Source organism: Dendropsophus ebraccatus, chromosome 7, assembly GCF_027789765.1.
Source record: "Dendropsophus ebraccatus isolate aDenEbr1 chromosome 7, aDenEbr1.pat, whole genome shotgun sequence".
NCBI classification, from domain to species: domain Eukaryota; kingdom Metazoa; phylum Chordata; class Amphibia; order Anura; family Hylidae; genus Dendropsophus; species Dendropsophus ebraccatus.
The window spans coordinates 42,451,382-42,473,570 of NC_091460.1; the positions used below are offsets into that span (position 1 = coordinate 42,451,382).

The 22,189-nt window shown below is 43.3% G+C and overlaps 1 protein-coding gene across 3 annotated transcripts; it reads right to left on the minus strand.

The window, feature by feature from the left end:
• Nucleotides 1–5,281: 5,281 nt before the first annotated feature.
• On the minus strand, nucleotides 5,282–22,179 carry ZBTB49 (zinc finger and BTB domain containing 49). 3 transcript variants are annotated; one of them, XM_069977402.1, is made up of 8 exons: nucleotides 22,104–22,179; nucleotides 17,657–17,830; nucleotides 15,210–16,270; nucleotides 13,116–13,162; nucleotides 12,531–12,604; nucleotides 11,329–11,411; nucleotides 11,089–11,250; nucleotides 5,282–6,945 (listed from the first exon to the last, which is right to left on the minus strand). In XM_069977402.1, exons 2-8 carry the CDS (start codon nucleotides 17,806–17,808, stop codon nucleotides 6,293–6,295), a joined length of 2,232 nt encoding a protein of 743 aa, XP_069833503.1. In that variant the 5' UTR covers nucleotides 17,809–17,830; nucleotides 22,104–22,179; the 3' UTR covers nucleotides 5,282–6,292. The 3 variants fall into 3 exon arrangements, with proteins under 3 accessions (XP_069833503.1, XP_069833504.1, XP_069833505.1); XM_069977403.1 differs by having other exon boundaries at nucleotides 22,082–22,148; XM_069977404.1 differs by lacking the exon at nucleotides 22,104–22,179 and adding an exon at nucleotides 19,459–19,653.
• Between the last annotated feature and the right edge of the window lie 10 nt (nucleotides 22,180–22,189).

Here is a 22,189-nt window from a genome sequence, read left to right on the forward strand (position 1 = left end):
ATTCATTTTACAGTATTGTATTTCTGGACAGTGTGATGGATGTGTACATAGACAGTGCTAAGCTACCAGACACAGGAGTAAATTACAAGCGGGCACGCCACACCAATCATGGACAACAGAGTGTGAAAACAAAGCCCTTGTGCCAGCTGAAGGCATGGCTGGCATGTGATTCCCTGCTAATTGCTTTGGCTTGTATTGTGCTTCCACCTCAGCTCCCAGCTACTCAGCCATCAGTTCATCCTCCTTCCTTAGAGATGGGTCACAGCTTCTCTGTGCTAGTAGGCCTGCTCCCCAAAGAAGTATGTGCACCCTCTGCAAAGCTTAAGAGACCACAGTGAGTAACGCAATGGCCCTTCTTTGCAGCAGAAAAAGATAGGAATTTATGGAGGTAAAAGTGTTATTAAGATTGATCAGTTAGATTGATCCAGACCATCACTACATATCCGTGGGTCTATAGCCAAAAATTAAAATGGGAAGCGAGCCAAGTTTGAAGTAAAGTGGAGTATAGGTGGGAGAATAATGATAGTAGGGTCTTTACCCAGCTATAAGGTCTGCTCACCATCTTCTGGATACATGGAAATTAGCTTGCTCCATTCACTGGAGATGGTCCCAGTGCACTGCTTTCCCTACCTGCCGATGACTTAACTTCATAAAAATTTACCGCCACTATAAATGTACAGCGCTGTCTTGAGATGAGGAGGCTGAAGCAACCTCACAAGCATGGTCGTCCAGTAGCGGAGCTAGGAATCAGACACTCAAAGATCTAAAATTAATTGCCAGCCATATTGAAATTGATTTTGCAAAAATTAACTTGCAATTAAAGTGAATGTACCAGCGGTACATCGATTTTGTTTTTACCATGAATAGCCTAGCGCCGGCACATGCTGGTGTTGTGGTCCTTTCTTTGAACCATGGTCCACTTCCTGCGCGCGGCGCTGGTTTATTGACGGGCATCGGCCAAGCCTGAAGCACTGGAGACGGGCCCAGTGGGAAGAAGCCCCCTCCACTTTATGACACGGCTTTATTAGAATCAATAGACGGGCACCATGGGCGGGAAACAGGGCGCGGTTCAAAAAAAGGAACGCGTCACCAGTCTATTCATGGTAAAAACAAAATAGCGATGTACCACTGGTACATTCACTTTAACATCACATCTCTGAGTTTAGCCAATGAGCAGTCTGCTACATTAAGTCCCCTACGTTAATTTACCTCCCTCCCCATTAATATAGTTTTGTATATATCATTTGTATTCCATTATATTACAAAAAAACACCACAATTGCCTTACGGGAACTGATTCTGATACATGGCATTAATTTTCAGAGCTTTTTGGAACGGCGCAGGGAAGACAAAGAACATGTGACATCATTGGTGACATTCATGGATGTGATACAAGCATAAACGGGTGACATTCATGGATGTGATACAAGCTGGGAGGCTATTGGAAAGTGAACGCTTTAGATGATGAGCCAAAAAGCTGTTCTACACACAGAAGAGCGCCGCTAGACAAAGCTTTCCACTTTCGGCACTAAACTTATCAATCATTTTTCTTCCTTCAGGTACACGTAGGAAAAAAAAGCACAAAATCCTCAGTATCTAAATTGCTTGTAAATGAGGCAATGATATATGCTTAATTTCTGGCTGCGCCTGATGGGAATGTTTAATGAATGTCCATGTCAAACGGCTCAAGGAGAAATTCGCTATGTGAAGCGATGGGTAGCTCATTTTATCGAGAACACCTGGTTGCATTAATTAACTAATACGTTATCTAAAATGTCTGCAGTAATTACAATGGAGGCCTTTATACTGAATCCCTCGTCCCTGTGTAGTGCCGGATGCTTAGCAGTGTTTATTATACATGTTCAGCCTACACATCTGAAAGCATTTAAAGGGGTTGTACGAAATTACAGAAACATGGTGATGGCACCACACCTGTCTATGGGTCATGCGGAATATTGCTGGTCACCTAAGGATGGGTCTGGGAAGCGATGATTCTTATTAGTTTAGTTGCCCACCTTTGTACCTTTTAAAGCTCTAGGACATCTTGTCTATGAATCGGGTTACAAAACTGAGCAGCATACTCCAGATGAGGCCGCACCAAAGCTTTATAAAGCGGTAATATTATATCCCTGTCCCGAGAGTCCATGCATGTTATAATGCATGACAATATCCTGCTGGCTTTAGAAGCAGCTGACTGACATTGTGTGCTGTTCTGTAGTCTATTATCTAGTACACCCAGATCCTTTTCTACCAGCGACTCTCCTAGTGTAACTCCCCCTTGGACATATGAGTTTTCAATCCAGTTACAGACTAAACTTTCTAAACCAATAGGGGGAGATTTATCAAAGGGTGTAAAATTTAGACTGGTGCAAACTGCCCACAGCAACCAATCACAACTCAGTTTCCAGCTCTGGTGAAAGGAAAGCTGAGCTGTGATTGGTTGCTGTGGGCAGTTTGCACCAGTCTAAATTTTACACCCTTTAATAAATCTCCCCCATAGACCTTAATTTACCCATCAGACACCCATGAAGGACTGTATCAAACACTTTTGCAAAATCCAGGTACACTATATCCACAACCACCTTCTTATCCAGGCTTCTATTCACCTCTTCATAAAAACATATTAGATTGGTTTTACAACTTCTGTTCTAAGTAAAACTGTCCTGGTTATCACTTACGATACTATTACCCCCCTGCATATTCCTGTATGTAGTCACTTATAAGCCCCTCAAATACTTTTCACACTATAGATGTTAAGCTTACCGGTCTATAGTTACCTGGAGTCCTGGAGCTCTTCTTGAAGACTGGCACTTCATTTGCTTTATGCCAGTCCTCCGGCACAATACCAGACACCAAAGAATCACTGAATATTTCATACAAGGGTAAAGAAATTACAAAACTGAGTTCACTAAATACTCATCGTAGGCAATACCTGAATGTTTGGCTGTGCCAAACATTCATGTGTGCGGAGAGATCAGAAGAGCTAGCCACTGGCCAAACTAATGTGGCCACCTTAATAATTTCCCTCTTGGCATAGTTGCATTTTAGAACATCTTAGAAACTGATGGTGGATCAATTGTTAAAGGGGAGGTAAAACATTAAAGGGGTTATCCAGCGCTACAAAAACATGGCCACTTTCTTCCAGAGACAGCCCCACTCTTGTCTCCAGCTTGGGCGGGTTTTTGCTGCTCAGTTCCATTTAAGTGAATGGAGCTTAATTGCAAAACGCACCTGAACTGGAGACAAGAGTCATGTTGTCTCTGAAAGAAAGTGGCCATGTTTTGTAGCACTGGATAACCCCTTCAACTGGTGCCAGAATGTTCTATTTCCTTCTCTGGACATTTCCTAACCTGGACAGAAGTTGTGCCTTCAAAGGGTGCTTTCAATGTTGATGGCTTCCTCTTCTCCCGCCAGAGAACCTAGCAACATTAAAAATATCTCTCTTAAAACAAGGAAGTAAGGCAGTAATTTTCCAACACACACGACCCCTATCGCCACTGACATCCTTTGTTGGTGGGCTGTCGGGAGAGCCCCATACACCTATGGTGACCTTTACACGTTGATCTGCTCTGTGACCTCCACCCACTTCCTAGCAGCTCTCTAGATCTCAAGGAATGCTTAACAGGGAGAAGCAAAGAGCCATGAGCAATGTACTGTTCAGAATCTGTGTCAGAAGTAACAGGACAGTCAGCTATATGAAGGAGTTACACAACCTCTACAGCTACAAAATGGTAGAAAACTATTAAAGAAGCAAAAATGTTTCTGTGTATATAATCTAAAATGATAAGCAGATTAGAACAGCGTAATAAAAAAATCAAACTCCACCACTCCCATGCCAACACGTCCCAAGTCCTTTTCCACATAGGACATGTGATCACTACAGCCAATCAACAGCGGTAGCGGAAACAGAAAGTAGAGACTGGCGGGGGAACCAGGAAGCATCTAAACTGGAGCAATAAGTAGGACAACATTTTATTTACAACATGTTAAGCTGGACAGCCCTTTAATAAATATTATTTTCCATATTTTGATGTTTGGTCATGTGCTATGTAGAGAATGCAGGTTTTGGTCATGTATGATATACTTACCTGCCATGTGACATACTTACCTTGTCCTCTTGTAGAGGTAAATGTTTGTTTTTTGTCTTGGTTTAGCACTCCTCCCTCATCCACATAGTTTAATTAGTAAGTGTACAGAGTCCGACTTTCCTCACTTTTGTGACTGATACCACAGGGTAAGGATTCTTTTTCCATCTGCTTTTGCTTGTGTGGTGTTGGATCCATGCAGTGGACAGTGCTGTGGCGGCACTGTGTCTGCAAGTGGTATGGCCCAGAACCCAGGGGGGGCGCTACGTCTGACAGCATTGGGATTGCTGGACATCTGAGTCACTCTATCCTGTTGCATTATTGTTGCTGGGGTGGTGGTCGCTGCATGGGGCTGTGCCATTTTTAAGTTAGGGGCCTACACAAATCAAAAACCTTGAAGTGGTCTGTGGGCTTATACACTTTGATCAAACTGTAAGTAACTCTGGATGTTAGTAGTATATAGTGCTGAGAAGCAGATGGTCAGTCATAAATTTATGGATGTGCTACCTTGTCTTTTTTCTCTCCATAGAATTACTTAAAGTGACACTGTCACCCCCTTTGTGCATTCTGACATCTCTACAAAGGGTAAATTTAGCGGTTTTTATACCTTATTTTATATCATACGTCACGGTGCTTGTTCAAGTAAAAAGTCATCTTATCAATTGCAGATTATGTTAAGTGGGCGGGGCCTTGCAGCATTAATGCCACTTAGCCCCGCCCACAACACCACCATTGGCCCAGCCCCCTCACCAGCCATTGGAACAAGCTGGCCTAAAGGTCTAGGCCCCACCCCCTCTAGGTCGGTCCACCAAAGGCCGCCAAGGAGGTGGGGCCAACGGTAACATTGTGGGCGGCGCTAATGCAGCGAGGCCCCGCCCACTTAACACAATCTGCAGTTCATAAAAGATCACTTTTTACTTGAACAAGCACCATGACGTATGATATAAGGTGTGAAAACTGCTAAATTTACCCTTTACACCTGTGTAGAGATGTCAGAATGCACAAAAGGGGGTGACCGTGTCACTTTAAGAGCAGGTGCTTCTCAGACCTTACTACTTAGTGGGGTTCCACACAACACCTCAGCAGCACAAGAAGATCCGCAGCAACAACAGGAAGACTCTCCACAATAATATATATATGTTTGTTGGAATTATCCTACAAACAAATAACTAAAAAAAAAAACATATTGTACATTTATTAAAAATAGAAAAATATTGCCGTCATTAAACTGTTATATTTTGGGTTTACAATAACTACAACTTGTAAACAGAGATCAGTGTGTGAATATAAAAGTGCATTGATGTACTGCTTGCTAGATCTACGAGTATCTTAAAACAGTCTTAAAGGAGTTGCCAAGGTACAGAAAAATTTCCATACTTGGCTGTGGGCATGCTAAAGGGATTATCCAGGATTAGAAAAACCAGTTACATTCTCGCAAAAACAGCACCACCCCCTGTCCTCAGATTCTGTGTGGTATTGCAATTTAGCTCAATTCACTTCAATGGAAATGAGCTGCAATGCCAAATTCACACTGAGGACTAAAGTGGTGCTGTTTATGGAGGAAAGCAGCAATTTTTTTTAGTCTGGATATTCCCTTAAAAAAACTTCATACTCACCTACCCCAATCCCTCACAACTGTTATTACACTGTCTTTTGTCTTGTGGCAGGTTGACCTCACCAGGACAGCCCACTCAGCTAATCTGAGCTACCTTAGACAGTAATTAGACAGTGAACAGTTCCTGTAGATTCCATAGGTCAAAGGAAGCAGCAGTGAGGAATAGGACCAGGAAACATTGAAATGGCGTCTGGGAGGCATCGGGGTGAGTATGACTTATTTTTTATGTTGAAAGTGCTCAGTCAAATATGGAACAATTTCTATTCCCATAAGCCTCCTAAATTAGAGAAGGATGATATATCAATTTGTGCTGGATATACTGTACATCTGACCACTGGGATTCCCACTTGAAGTGAGACCTATCTGCATATTATATGGGCACACGTGACCAATGTAATGCTTGTAGCACATTCGTGAGAAGGTTGCTTGGGAGGGGCAATGACAACTGAATAACTAGTCTAAAACAATGTTAAGGACATAGTGGGGAGCTGGGGGTGTGTATCCATCTCAGTCCTTAATATCTGTATTATTATTTAATAACTTAAAAAGTCATATAAGGTGAAGTAGTCTGTAACAGAAATAAATGGTAGAAATCACTGATCCATGTCATTTTCATTTTGAAGAGTCTTCATGGCGAGTCCCCAAAGGCTCATACTAGAGAAGAACGGGCCATCGGAGCCTCTGTATCCATTAGAAGGTACTCTGTTATTCAAAGGTTCATTACAGGTATTCTCCAACGTGACTAAAGAGGAGCGAATCATCGATATATCCGAGTGTAAACTCTCTTCTGTGACCGCCACTTCCACCTCTGTAAACGTATAAGCGCTGGCCGATTCCGCTAAGTGAGGTTTAGGCACTTTCGTGCACTCGGCTGTTCTCTTCTCCTGGGCTGTAAGGTCATCCTGCTGAATCACAGTCTGCAGTTTGCAGTAGGAGTTATCATCATTTCCTTCATAGTCGCTCTGTGCGTTTTCCACTGAATGTCCTTGTTCTTGCATAAAGGCAGCTGGGATGTTAGGAGTTAATGGATCAGAATTCTGTGCTTTTCCCGCTGATTCCACAGTGTTTGGGAACTCCTCCGGAGTGATCTGTCCGTCCTCTGTAGGCTTGCAGTGCATATTCTTATGCCGTCTCAGGACGGCAGAGCGAGAGAAACTTTTGTTACACACATCGCAGGTGTACGGCTTCTCCCCCGTATGGGATCTCACATGCCTGCGCAGATCTCCCGAGCCAGCAAACTTTTTCCCTGGTAAAGAATGGATAGGACTTAATCATAGAGTGAACAGTACATCAGCTGCTACGTGACAAAATGTGTAGAGAAGCAAATATATCATATTCAAAATGTACCATACATTTTCAACACTCATAGAATGGATAAGCTACAAAACCAAACACAATCTGAGGATAGGTGTGGTGGTGTTTTATATAAACCCATATAGATCCATTACGGCTGCATAGTAACCACTTACCTACTGGGTGACCATCATTTCTATACAAGTAGCTATATACACAGGGTGCATCAAAAGTCTCAGGACACCCTTTTATTTCAAAAATTAGACATATCTGAATACCCCAGCAAGAAATAGCTGTGGAGCCTTTTAGGCTATGTCTGGAACATGGCCACCTTCTTGAAAGATGCCATATTGGATCAAGGGTTAGTTTTTTCAAAAGGAAGATGGTCATGTAGTATATCAAAGACCAGAATTGTAGCAGAAATCAATTTCTGCAATCAAATGCGCAATGTATCTTGTGTAGAGATGAGCGAACCGGGTTGGGGTTCGAGTCCAACTGAACCCAATCATTCGGCATTTAATTAGCTGGGGCTGCTCAAGTTGTATAAAGCTCTAAGGTTGTCTGGAAAACATGGATACAGCCAATGACTATATCCATGTTTTCCACATAGCCTTAGGGCTTTATCCAACTTCAGCAGCCACCGCTAATCAAATGCCGAACGTTCGGGTTCGGATGGACTCAAGCATGCTCCAGGTTCACTCATCTCTAATCTTGTGGTTTAAAAGTTATCAACACAGAAAGCTGCAACAATAATCAGGATGTTCCATGTAATGCACAGCTATTTGAGGTGTTCAATGTGTTGTCCATGGTGCAGCGATGTGTTCGACAAGGCGTGGAACCATTCTCTCTCCCCCTTGTCAATCATTCTTGTGGCCGGAGGCAGCTTTAAGTCTCTGACCACAAGAGGCTACTCTCTCCCCCAGCGCTCCGGAACTCAACAGAGCAGGTAAGGAGAAGAGCCGCTGGAGGAGAGCAGCGTGGCAGCTGTGCAGCACATGACTATGTTCTTTTATTTTTTGCTCCTGAAAGACTTACTGACAGTAAAAGCTGTGCATGTGCATGAAGCGTCAGTGGAATAGCTTACTGCCTTGTGCTGGTTCCTTCCAAACAACTGAGGCGTCTCTCTCTCCTCACTACAGAAGATGGGCTCCATACATTTTCTATAAAATTGATGTGACAGATTGGGAGAGATGTGCTCAGCTCAGCCTAGGATGGGCCTCAGCACCCAGACCCCCACCTATCAAAATGTGACATGTCCAAAGTTGTTTTTTAAATGACAGTGGCACTTTTTCAAAATACATTTTCTCACATTTTAGTTTTATTCTATTTTTTACTTCTGTATTTCATCCATATCATAAAAACAACAAAATATAGATAACAAAAAACTGATCAAATACAGTTAAAAAATAGACAACGAGACTGTGGTCCTCATTACCGGTATCAGTAGCTGGCTGTATAAATCTCATATATAAAGATGGTGGTACAGAAGAGGTGATTGTATGTTCTTCAACGTGTGTTTGTACCCATTCCCACACAATTTTTCTGGATTCTTAAACAATTAGATTTATTGAGGGGGGGTAGGGTTAGGGAAGCTACAACTTGCTAAACTACAAAGGATAGTGCTGTGATGGCCCTGCCTGATATCTATTTGGGTCCATGGACTATGGCTCAATCTCCTTGTTCCCCTGATATACACTTGGCTGATTATATTGAACCATTGTCCTTATGGTCATTTCTTGAATCCCCTACCCAGCCACAAATTCCTGTGCTCCCAGCCCATAAAGTTGCTCGGAAAGTCTGAGGGTACAAACACACACAGCAGATATGCAGCAGATACGCAGCAGATTTGATACTGTGTTCAGTTATTTAGATCTAATCTGCTGCGTATCTGCTGCGTATCGCAGCAGTAAATACGCAGCGTTTATGCCATGTGTGTTTGTACCCTGAGTGGTGTCTTAACAGATACTGGACTACAGCCAAATCCAACTGGAATCACCCATCTGGTTCAATCAGACCCTTCCTCATCTTAATGGGGTAGAAGACACAAGTTATCGGCATCAGCAGGGGGTCCATTATATTTCTGATATATGTGGAGGATAGTGTGGTGGAGTTTTCTATACTTAGAGACTCTTTTGCGGTTCCCAGGACATATTTCTATAGATTCTTGCAGCTGCGGCATGCTTTCTTATCACAGTTCCCCAATCCATCTATTCTAATTTCCTCTTTCCTCTTAGAGGGGTTACCAGATCCCAAAGCCCAGGTAGACTTGTGTCCATTTTGTATTCTCATCTAATTAGAGCCTTAAAAGCTAAGAAACCATTGCCTGTCTTATGGTGGGTTTACACAGAGAGATTTATCTGACAGATTATTGAAGCCAAAGCCAGGAATGGATTAAATAAGAGGAAAACTCTCAATCTTTCCTTCCTTTATGACCTGTTCTCTGTTTATAGTCTATTCCTGGCTTTGGCTTCAAAAATCTGTCAGATAAATTATTTTGTGTAAACGCACCATTAGACCACTGGAAGATGCCGATTCCTGGTCTGGATGACAAAGGGTGTGAGTCCCTCCTGTTATCAAAATCAGTCACAGGTTTCCTGGTTTGCCAAGAACTTCCATATAGTGCCCTGTGCAGTTTGCAAATGATGGATGAAAGTTTTCTTAGTCTGCTTTTTGTAACTATACTTATTGTGCTTTATAACTGTACATGTTAACACACCAATTTCTGTGTTCTATAAATGCATGTTAGGCTGGGTTCACACTACATTTTTGCAATCCGTTTTTTGCAAAAAATGGATGAAAAACTGATTAAAAAAAACAGATGCAACTGTGTGCCGTGGTTGACCTCGTTTTTGTGTCCGTTCCATTTTTTTTATAATGGAAGTCAATGGAAAAACAGATCAAAACGCATGCACACAGTTGCATCCGTTTGTTTCATCAGTTTTGTTTTTTTTTTTTTTTGCAAAAAACAGATTGCAAAAACATAGTGTGAACCCAGCCTTTCTGTTCTTTTTGGTGTACATTTTTTAATTAAAAAAGGGCAACTTATAACAATGCGGAACAAACATGGTCACAATAGGGAACCAAATCTATAGCTGGGTTCACACCTGCAGTATGGTGGGTTCAGAACCCCTTCAAAGATAACCTCTACACAGAGCTTGTATGTTCTACTTGTGTTTGTGTGGGTTTCCTCCAGGTTCTCCAGTTTGTTCCCACACACTAAAACATACTGATAGCTTAAAGGGAATGTGTTATCAGAAAAGGATCTACTGTTTAAGGCTACATTCACACATTCTGTAGTAGTCCGCAATGCAGGGACCAATTCACAGAAGAAAGGTGCCATTCCACATGGATGCATGAACAGGGCAATTCGAAGTCTGTCTGTAATTGAGGACAGACCTACAGAGTATGTGAAAGCAGACGAAATCAAGTTTTTATTATTTACTTATTTTTTTTTATAATTGTTGGTATTGTTTTGGTTATTTTTTCAAATAATCCTAAAATCTTGCAGTTTTCATTCTCACCACTAGGCTTAAAGGGGATGTCTTGCACTAGGTCAAAAAATTATTACGGGGTGGGGAAACATAAAAAAAGAAGTTATATTCACCTTTCCCGATGCCCGTGCAGCATCCCACTCCTGGACCCCAGCCAACTGTCTTCTTAGCTCCCCTCTGGCTACATCAGGACCCGGTTGACAGATACCCGGTGACTGGGGCAGGACACCTCTGCAGTCCGTGATTGACTGAGTGCGCTAAATCCCACCCGCTTGTGACGTACCCAGAAACCGGAAGAAAAGGACACCTGGCAGAGTACAGGAGCCAGGTGATGCAGAGCAGGCACGGGGACAGGTGAGCATTTGTCTTTTTTAATTCCCCCCCACCCCCTGCCCATAATTATTTTTTTGCCCCCATGTCGGACTTCTCCTTTAAAACTAAGACTTCCAGTTTTGTACAGATCATTTCCCAGCAGTGTCCTCCTTATCAACAGAGACAGGAGTACAGTGAGACATCCTCCTCTTTCCGTCACACAATCTCTACTTTGGCCACTAGCGGAAGGTCACTGGCTTTTTTCCACCATCAAAAAAAATAAAAAAATTTACCACAAGTCAGGCAGCTGTATGGTCTCTCTCCAGTGTGCCGGTTCCTGTGCTTTATCAGCTTCCGCGGCATGTTGAAGGATTTCCCGCAGTCATCGCAGGTGTAGAATTTGTCAGCTGCGTGCGTCTTCTCGTGTTCCTTCAAGTTGCTGATGTTACTAAACCCTGGTTGGAACATAATACACAATGCAGAACTTGTTTGATACACAACTGAGTCTTTTAAAAGAAAATAATTTTTTTTACCTCGACCACAGATGTCGCACAAGTGAGGCTTCTCTCCTGTGTGAATGACAATGTGACGCTGGACGTCACCAGAAACGGCAAATCTAGAATACACAATAGTAGTGCATTACAGTAGGCAATGCTGTGTAAGTGATACCAAACTGTGCTGGGACCAAGGCCTGCAGTTCCTGACACAGCCACTGGTCGCAGCGGAGGGGCTGTGTCACCGCTTACTGCTGCCAGTAAATACGTAAAGAAAAAAAAAAGGAAAAAAATTTAATTTTCTTATATTTAGAGATAAGCGAACCGGGTTTGAGTTGATCCGAACCCAAACAATCGGCATTTGATTAGCAGGGGCTGCTGAACTTGGATAAAGCCCTAACGTTGTCTGGAAAACATGGATACAGCCAATGACTATATCCATGTTTTCCACATAGTCTTAGGGCTTTATCCAAGTTCAGCAGCCACCGCTAATCAAATGCCGAAAGATCGGGTTCAGATCGACTCGAGCATGCTCCAGGTTTGCTCATCTCTAGTTATATTATTTTATTAAAGAATTCTTTTTTTAAAAAAAATTCCCTCTTTAAGTAATAATATTGCAGATTATTTCTAAAGTCTTTGCAAACATTACATTTGCTGAATGTGTATTTTATCGCTGTCCATACTAAAAATTCAAAGAGGGAAAAAATATATATAAACATATAATAGAAAAAAAGGAAAAATTGGCAGCACATCTATGACTGTTCACACTGCAGGTTGCACGCTGCTTGTGGCTAAAGTACAGGAAAAAAACAGAAGGTGCAACAGCATCCTACAGGTGCAAGGGCTTACCATATATACTTCTCCCAGTGTGCACATGATAAACACCTAAATGTGGGGGAGTATGGTTGCCTCCTGTTGGCCTGCACTCCACCCATGTCCCAAGGCTGCTATAAAAAGAGATAATTTTGCTGAGCCCAGTTGTATGCTTATTCAGCCCAGGAGAGGCCATTGCTAGTGTGGGAATGCTAGAGTAGGACCATGTCTCTGAGGACACCTTAACATGGTGGCATGGTACACTCTGTTTGATCAAATAGTTTGCTAAGATGCTCACTTTTTAATATCTACAGAGCAGGTGTTTACCGTGTGTACGCTGGGAGGAGTATATACGGTAAGCCCTTGCACCTGTGGGTTGCTGTTGCAACTTCTGTTTTTTTGTTTGTATACATATAATGATAACATACCTCTTACCACAAATCTCACATATATAAGGCTTTTCACCAGAGTGTCGTCGCAGGTGAGTCTGAAGGTTGCCAGCCTAAGAGGGAAGACAGTGTAAGAAGTCATATTCCTGAGAAGTGACATTATAAGTGGATGAAGCCCTCCCCCTGGTGGACACAGAGTGCATCAGCAGAATGACATCATGCTCATCAAATTGCATAGGACGGTACAACCGGACTGGACATAGGTTGATACACATTATTTATACACACATTTTTTATACATACATATATTAAACCTGATACAATGCCATTAAACAGATCCACCAGCTATACATACAAAACATAATATACATTTCTTTTAAGCACGTATGTACTTAAACGCAATCTATTTTAAGTACGTATATAAAGCAATCTCCAGTCTATTCTAGTTCGTCCCAAAGGTATTTGGCTTTTATTTTACTGTGTGTGAACATAGCCTTATTTTAGGAGGCCTTACATGTCTCATATGTCCCCTTTGCCACACACAAGGGCTAAAGATGGACATTGTTAGTCACAGCCTGAACCTATTATTCTGATTTTCTGGATAAACACATGTGAATGTCTCACCTGCGAGAAGTGCTTCCCACAAACACTACATTCAAAGGGCTTCTCACCTATAAAGTAAGAGGTGCATTATTAGATATAAGGCATGGCTGTCTTCTCTAATGTCTGGGATGGAGAGGAAGAAGCTTTTATGTGCCCTATAACTCATTGGGGGAGATTTATCAAACATGGTGTAAAGTGAAACTGGCTCAGTTGCCCCTAGCAACCAATCAGATTCCACCTTTCATTCCTCACAGACTCTTTGGAAAATGAAAGATGGAATCTGATTGGTTGCGAGGGGCAACTGAGCCAGTTTCACTTTACACCATGTTTGATAAATCTCCCCCATTGTTGGTATACTAAGTAAAGAACTGCAGCTAGAGTTCTCTCTTCGTGCAGATCTATATTCTTGTCCATAGGGGGCAGTATTGATAAGTTACTGTTTCTGAGAACAAAAAATAATGTAAGGAAAATGTGCTTGACAACTCATACAAAGTATCTCCTAATAACAGGTCTGAAAGTTTACCTATCAGGCTGGCCGCTGCCGGATCAGCGTCAAGTTTCAATAAGACCACAGTGGAACAGAATGAGTGGAGGTCCACGGGTAGAATAAGTTCGGGCTGCATGCAAGTTGGACTTGATAAAGAGGTAATACCTAGAAACGTGTTGTGCTGAATAAATGTGGATTTTTTAATCGCACTACTTCTCCCATAATTTGTACTGCACCAGTACAACACTGCTGTGCCAGCACCTGCAGAGCCGAAGGTATTCTACCTGTGGACCTCCACTTGAGCATCTGTTCCTTGATAACCTGCTTCGGGGGAATGGAGAGTCAGCAGGGCAGCAGACAAGGCAGATGGGTGCACTGGGGGGTAGTCCCGGTCCAGTGCGCCAAAACACCTCATTAGCATGAAGAATAAACTCCTAATATCATGGAAAAGGTGCAGAAAATGAAAGTAAGAAACCTACCTTCATCTTCAGTGCCCTGTATGCTATTGGGAAATATCAGCAGGTTAGATGCTTATTTTTTCCTATTAACAGCACCACACCTATCCACAGGTTGTAGGTGGCATTGCAGTCCAGCCTCATTCAGTTCAAACTGAGCTGCAATACCAGACACGACCCATGGACAGGTGTGGTGTTGTTTGAAAAAACACTTATAAACACTTATATCCTTAAGGAGAGTCATTACCCCTTTGACCCACATAAGTATATGTTAAAAGGAATGTACCATTAGGCCTGGGCTGAAGCCCTGGAGGCGGGCCGACCAACCCCCAGTGGGAGGAGACCCCCGCCCCTCTATGACATGGCTCCATTAGAATAAAGTGGGTCAGCCCGCCTCCAGTGCTTCAGCCCAGGCCTGATGGTACATTCCCTTTAAGTCTTAAGGGCCTATTCCACGGGTCTTTAAAGAGGAGCAAACGAGCGCTCTCAGCGCTCGTTTGCTCCTCGTTCCCCACTCGCTGCCACTGCTATTCATCGCGGCTGCAGCGAGCGGGTGAGTGCGGGAGGGGCATCGGGGAGCTGCGGGGGGGGCTGCCCGGGGAATCGCTGATCGCCTGGGCAGCCCATAGGATATAGCAGCGTCTGCTGCCGATGCTCCTATTCAATGGAGCGACGGCAGCAGATCGCTGCTATATCAGTCGCTTGTTTTTCAACATGTTGAAAAACAAGCGACTGCAACGACCAGCCGACATGAACGATGTCGGCTGATCGTTGCACTCTATTCCACGGGACGATTATCGTCCGTAGCGGCCGATATCGGCCGATAATCGTTCCGTGGAATAGGGCCTTTAGCAATTAAAGGGGTTATTCATCTTTATAAAACTGATGACCTATCCTATGTATCATATCATATTGTCAAATCAGAGACAATGCAGACAATGCAGGTGCCATAGGAAACAGCCGATTACTGCGGGTCCCATTCTTGGCACCAAACAGCTGATTTTACAAGACAAGCTGCAGTCACCCAGGCATTGCCGCTGCAGTGGTCCTGTCATACAATGATGGCTTTATGGATTAAATACCCTGTAAATTGCATATATATGAAAGATCCAGGACACTTCATGAGTAACACTCAATAAGGGAGTGATCTAAGCAACCATTACCTCACTATACCTGTATGAGAACGTTTGTGCAGCTCGAGATTACTGGGGTGCTTGAACCTCTTTCCGCACACATCACATGAGCAATGCTTGGGGATAAGGGGGCTGGGATCTTCCAGGTTAGGATTCTCATCTCTTTCACCCTCAATAATTTGTTCTGTGGTCTCCAGCATTTCTGCGGTCTCCAGCATTTGCCCGTCCACTTCTTTTTCCAGAAAGTTCTTCTCCGGGCTCTCCAGCTCCACTGTGGGAAAGTTGGTCTCCTCTACAGCTTTTTGCAAGACTCCTATGGGCTCAGAAGACTCTTCTGCCGCCTTCTGAGACCTGAGAAAGTTTAACTTCTTTAAGTGAATAGCTTTCTTAAGACGCATCTCTTGAGGGAATTGTAATGGAGACGTCTCTGGATCCTGGGAGGTAACAAAGGTTTGTGAGAAAGCTGGTAAGGGTTCAAGGGGTAAGGAGTCAGAAGGAGCCAAGATGGACTCCGAGTTATTCAAGGTCCATGGCTGCGGTTCAATGCTGGGCTCTGTACAGACACTGGATGATGTCAGCTGCTCGGCCGCCTTGTCCGCCGTCTCCTTATAAAACAGTTTACTGTAAAAATCCCGTAATTTATAAGGTTGTCCGAACTGCTTCAAGTGACTCTCCTTGTTATTGGGGTTCAAGGAGGCAGGTGTGCTCTTGGATACATCACCAGAAGGGGCGTTCCCCTTATCGGCCTGGGGTTGTCTCTCATCGGATATCGGCTCCTCTAGGAGCGGCGTGGGGAGGTGCTCACTAGATATCGGATTATTAAACGTGGTATAAGTGCCCTGGAGAGGTAGAGAACTGTTGCATGGCATGGAAGTGACCGGATCCATGTTGGTAGTCAGCTTTAAGAAGCTGTAACACATGTTTAGGACGTTTTGGACCTGAAGACATTGTGCAATGTCCAACATAACCTGTATGTTATCATTGTTCAGGTCCAGGTGAGAGGTATACATGAAGTCCAATATCTGACCTATGCCACCAATGTTCTTAATGTCCAAATGAAAGACGTCATTTTTCTGGTTTGAAGCGTTCTGAAAGAGGGATCTGTCAGAGGAGAGAAGAGAAGGAGAGTGAGAAGCCAAGGTCTGAAGTAAGATCAACAGATATCATGGAAACATATGAAGGGTATCAATAAATCTCACAAGATAATCAGGTCGATGACTGTGTGAGTGTAAGTGTCCGTGGGTATGTTTATGAAGCAGAACTGTGTTAGTGTCTCTATGCAGCAAAGCTGTTTGGGTATGGTGATGTACTATGTGTGTCTGTTTATGAAGCAGAGCTGTGTGTGTGTGTGTGTCTGTATGTATGTATGTAGAAAAGCTGTTTGGGTATGGTGATGTACTATGTGTGTCTGTTTATGAAGCAGAGCTGTGTGTGTGTGTGTGTGTGTCTGTATGTATGTAGAAAAGCTGTTTTTTTTGGTATGGTGATGTATTATGTGTGTCTGTTTATGAAGCAGAGCTGTGTGTGTGTGTGTGTGTGTGTGTGTGTGTGTGTGTGTCTGTATGTATGTAGAAAAGCTGTTTGGGTATGGTGATGTATTATGTGTGTCTGTTTCTGAAGCAGAGCTGTGTGTGTCTCTGTATGTAGCAGAGCTGTTAGGGTATGGTTATGTACTATGTGTGTCTGTGGGTATGTTTATGAAGCAGAGCTGTGTTAGTGTCTCTATGTAGCAAAGCTTTTTGGGTATGGTGATGTATTATGTGTGTCTGTGGGTATGTTTATGAAGCAGAGCTGTGTGTGTCTCTCTCTATGTAGCAAAGCTGTTTGGGTATGGTGATGTATTATGTGTGTCTGTGGGTATGTTTATGAAGCAGAGCTGTGTGTGTGTCTCTGTATGTAGCAGAGCTGTTTGGATCTGGTGATGTAGCAGAAGTCTGTGTCTGTATATTGATATAGTAACACTGTGTGAGTCTGTGGGTATGTTTATGTAGCAGAGCTGTGTGTAGGTATTTTGATGCAGTAGAGATAAGTGTATGATGCAGCAAAGCTGACTATGTATTGTGCAGGCAGCAGAGCTGTGTATGTGGGGGTATGATGTACTGCCATTTCAGTAGTATTTGACCCCTTCACTGCCTTAGAACACTGGGGAAGTTTAATTAGCAGGAAACTTTTTTTTCCTGTTGTCTGTTCTCTAAACCAGAGGTGCAATTTACAGTCAGGTGCATCTTAGGCTATGTTCACACATAGTATTTCCGCCAGTCTTTCTTCAACCAAAACAGATAATAAGTTGAAAAGACAGAAACTGGGCAAATCTTTCAATTATAACTTTGCCCTGTCATTTCCACTCCTGGTTTTTGTTGAAAAAAGACTGACGGAAATACTATATGTGAACATAGCTTTATAAAGCAAAAAATAGAGTACATGCACAGACATAGTACTACAACCATTCTTGCTGCAGCAAAACCCCTTTTCTATAATATATCTTACCGAAAATACTGACTGAAGGCAGCAAGCACATTCTTGTGAGCTTTGAAGCAGACGCCTTTCACCACCAGCATGCAGTCACACAGCAGTCCTTGGATACGCTGCTCATGAAGCTGCTGGAGAAGGTGACAACTGTGACTGGCAGCCGGGTCCATTCTGTACTACCATCTCAGTGACCTAGAAATCAGAAAAGAAAATGTCATTATTTCCAGGTCATCACTAGTGTAACCCTTACCTGTAGAATAGGAAATAACATAATCACGTCAATCATCAATTTAGACATGACTACCACCATGGTGTCCAACCTGTACCTCTCCCAGCTGTTGCAAAACTACAATTCCCATTATGCCTTGACAGCTAAAGCTTTGGCTATCCAGGCATGCTGAGAATTGTAGTTTTGTTACAACTGGAAGGCTGCAGGTTAGACGCCAATGAATTAAAGGGGTTGTCCAGTGAAATTTTTTACTTTCAAATCAACTAGTGTCAGAAAGTTATATAGATTTGTAATTTACTACTATATAAAGGAGACCTGTCACCCCCCGTGCCGGGGTGACAGGCACCCGACCCCCAGCTAGATCCCCTTGTGCAGACCTCATCTGGCCGAGTCCCGCTCCCGGAGACTATCCTGGCCAGAAGCCGGCGTGCGCGCTGTGGGGAGAGGTCCGACGTCCATAGAGAATAAATGGAGCCGTTGGCGCATTGCAGAGATGAGTCCGCCTCCATTCATTCTCAATGGCTGCCAGACCTCTCCCCACAGCGCGCGCGCCGGCTTCTTACCGGGATATCTCCATCCAGGGACTGGCTCCGGGACTCGGCCAGATGAGATCTGTATAAGGGGATCTAGCTGGGGGTCAGGAGCCTGTCACCCTGGCACGGGGGGGGGGGGGGGGGGGGTGACAGGTCCTCTTTAAAAATCTCAAGTCTTCCCATACTTATCAGCTGCTGTATGTATGTTGTATTCTTTTAAGTCTGACACAGTGCTCTCTGCTGCCACCTCTGTTCATGACAGGAACTGTCCAGAGCAAATCCCCATAGAAAACTTCTCCTGCTCTGGACAGTTCCTGTCATGGACAGAGGTGGCGGCAGAGAGCACTGTGTCAGACTGAAAAGAAAACACTTCTGCCTGCAGGACATACAGCAGCTGTTAAGTATTGGAAGACTTGAGATTTTCAAATAGAAGTAAATTACAAATCTATACAACTTTGTGAAACCAGTCGATTTGTAAGAAAAACATTTTTGCTGGACAACCCCTTCAAACTCAGTAGGATCAGTATGATAACATACAACCAGAGAATTTCTTAGGTGTAATCCTACCCGCCATAGGGCTGCCTGAGATACAATGTGGAATGGTGCCCCTTCTTATCCTATAGTGCACCTCATCTAAGCACCCATGATTTCTGATCAAGAACATCCCCTATGATCGACTAGACATATACAGAAGATGTCCATGACTTATTATTGTACTATGACAACCATCACAGGTGGTGTGACTGAAGAACACAGAGGTACGTTGTGATAAATATAATAATACAGTATACACATTGACGTAAATCTGAGCCAGCTACTACGAAGGGTAAAGACACCTCACACCCAGAATACAGAGAGCGGCTGTGTGGTGTGACGGAGCTGGACTGGAAGAATAGGAGCGACTGTGCTGCAGGAGAAGGGAACGACTGCTGCAATTACATAGACAGAAATCACCATAATCCGGCCTGTAATGAATGGCTTCAGGTACTAGAGAGTCAGCTGATCTCCACATAGGAAATAACAGACCCAAGCCATCACGGGATATGGACGATACCCACCCATCTGCAGGTAACAGCACCAGTATGGAGGATACAGTCAGCAGGCAGGACCCAGGAACAGATTCACCACATCTATAATCCTGCAATTGCCATGCACAGCAATGCTTCATCTTCAAGCTGCAGAAAGATCCAGAATGATGCTGGGATACAAGAGAAGCTGAACTGGCATCAGCTTCTATTCCCAAAGGAGTCATCTCTTTTCTCCACTTCAAAGTTAAAGGAGTACTCCAGCAATTTTTTTTATAAAGCAATTGGTACCAAAAAGTTATATAGATTTGTAAATTACTTCAATTTAAAAATCTCAAGTCTTGCAGTACTTATCAGCTGCTGTATGTCCTGCAGGAAGTGGTGTATTCTATCCAGTCTGACACCGTGCTCTCTGCTGCCATCTCTGTCCATGTCAGGAACTGTCCATACAGTAGCTTATAAATACTGGAAGACCTGAGATTTTTAGACAGAAGTAATTTCTGTTACCTGTTAATTTAAAAAAATATATATAAATATTTTTTTGCCGGAGTATCCCTTTAAATTTGACCAACCCAATTGATTTCTTCCATAAATTAGAACACCACAATTGCTCCAGCTGTCTATAGGTTGTGTCTGGAACTGCAGTTCAGCTCCTATGGTTCTAGATCAGCAAGAAATTCAGTCACAGGTATATGGCAGTGTTCACACAAGCTCTTTGCCTATTTTAGGGCCATAAAACTGTTGTTTTACGGCTCAAAAAAGGGTCACTTTAGGACACACACCCTATTAGAGGGGGCCCTCTATAAGACATAGGGGAACATCTATTAAGTCCAGCAGAGGCTTGCTGGATATGCCGCAATTCCTCTACATAAATCTTCTGAGCAGTGGAGCCTCTTTGTGTGCGCACACGGTGAAACACACCCCAGCTCAGAGCAAAAAAATTAAACAGGTAGTTCACTAAACATACAATGTGCCCCTTTGCATATTTTAAAGGGGTTACACAGGATTTGAAAAAACACGGCTACTTTCTTACAAAAACAGCACCACCCATGATCTCAGGTTGTGCATGGTATTACAGTTAAAGTGTCAATGTGTTTTTTTTTTTGTTTTTTTTTTGCAGAAATCAATAGTACCGGCGATTTTAAGAAACTTTGTAATTTGGTTTAATAGGCAAATATGCCATTATCTGCATTCAAAAAGCCTTTCCCCAGGTGCCCCCCTCCTCTCTCTCTCATTCACTGCTCATTATCAGGAAATCACGACTCTTTTACATCAGTCGGGCCCTGTCTGTTCTATGGAGAGGAGAGGGGGGAGGAGGGAATTAGTCGGCAGCAGAGAACAAAGGATGACACAGCTGGAACGGCGTGAAAGCCGCTATTCAGAGGTCAGAGAAGTCCGTGTTGACTGTCAGAGAAGATAGCCCAGTGATATAGTTGTAAATTCACTCTTTGTTGTCCTGTTTTGGTGCCTCATCCCCCTCCCCTCCTCCCCTCTCCACAGAAAACCATGAAGCCCGGGTTGAGAGCTTTAAACTGCTTTTTCATGCTAAAAATTCATTTTTTGGCTAATAAATCCAATTATAAAGTTTCTTAAAATTGCCTGGACTATTGATTTCTGCAAAAAAAAAAAAAAAAAAAATTAAACAACAGGGACACTTTAAGCTCTATTCACTTCAATGTAACTAAGCTGCAATACCGCACCCAAACTGAGGACAAATGTGCTCAGTTTGTGCTGTCTCTAGGAGAACGCAGCCATGTTTTTGTAAGTCTGCACAAGCCTTTCAAGGGGAATTCCTTGAGTTGGTGACAAGAGCCATTGCAGAATGCAATCACATGGCTGCTGAGCGTGATGTCATGTGACAGTAATACAGTACTTCCATGAATGTCCAGTGGACACCATATATATATATATATATATATATATATATATATATATATATATATATAGGGGGAGATTTATTGTGCCATCTTACAGTAAGTGTTCTTTCATGCCCATAGCAACCAATCATTGCCAAGCTTTTAAATATTAAAGGTGGTATTCCCATCTAAGCTCGGTATTCCGTATCCATCAGACTGTCCAGACCCCCCACCATCCCAAAAACACAATCGTCACTCATTCTCTATGGAGCTGAGCTGTATCATTTTTATTTTAAAACTGTATAATAAATCTCCCCCAGAGTATTTAAAGGGGTTATCCAAGATTAGAAAAAGCAGACACCCAGGATTAGGGGGAAAAAAGCTGCTCCAGAAACAGCGCCACTCCTGTCCTCTGTCTGTGTGCGGTACTGCAGATAAGTTCTATTGACGTGAATGGAGCCTCGATGTAATACCACATACCCCCTGAGGACAGGTGAGGCGCTGTGTTAGCCTTATCCTGGATATCCCCTATAACTAGCACTGGTTATCCCCCGTGTCACAGTCAGGTTGCTGTCATGTGACCGCCCTGCCATTGGCTCTAATGTTGTTCCCTGTGTCTGTGGGATGTGGATATAGTTTTATTTGTTCCAGCATATATCCAGGTATAGGTATAACACATCCAGCCTGGCATACTACAATGGCTGCAGTAGTTAAAGGGAAGCTTCCTACATCCTAACAATACACATTAGTATACATCACTAAAGGGAGTGGGTGACACTACAATACACAGCACTACTGACCAGGTCAGCACCGCCGGCTTACCAGCTACTCTCTGTCTTCTGTCACCAAATTCTGCCCATGATGACGTCAATGCAGAGCGACGGCAACGTCACTTCCGCCCCCAGCGC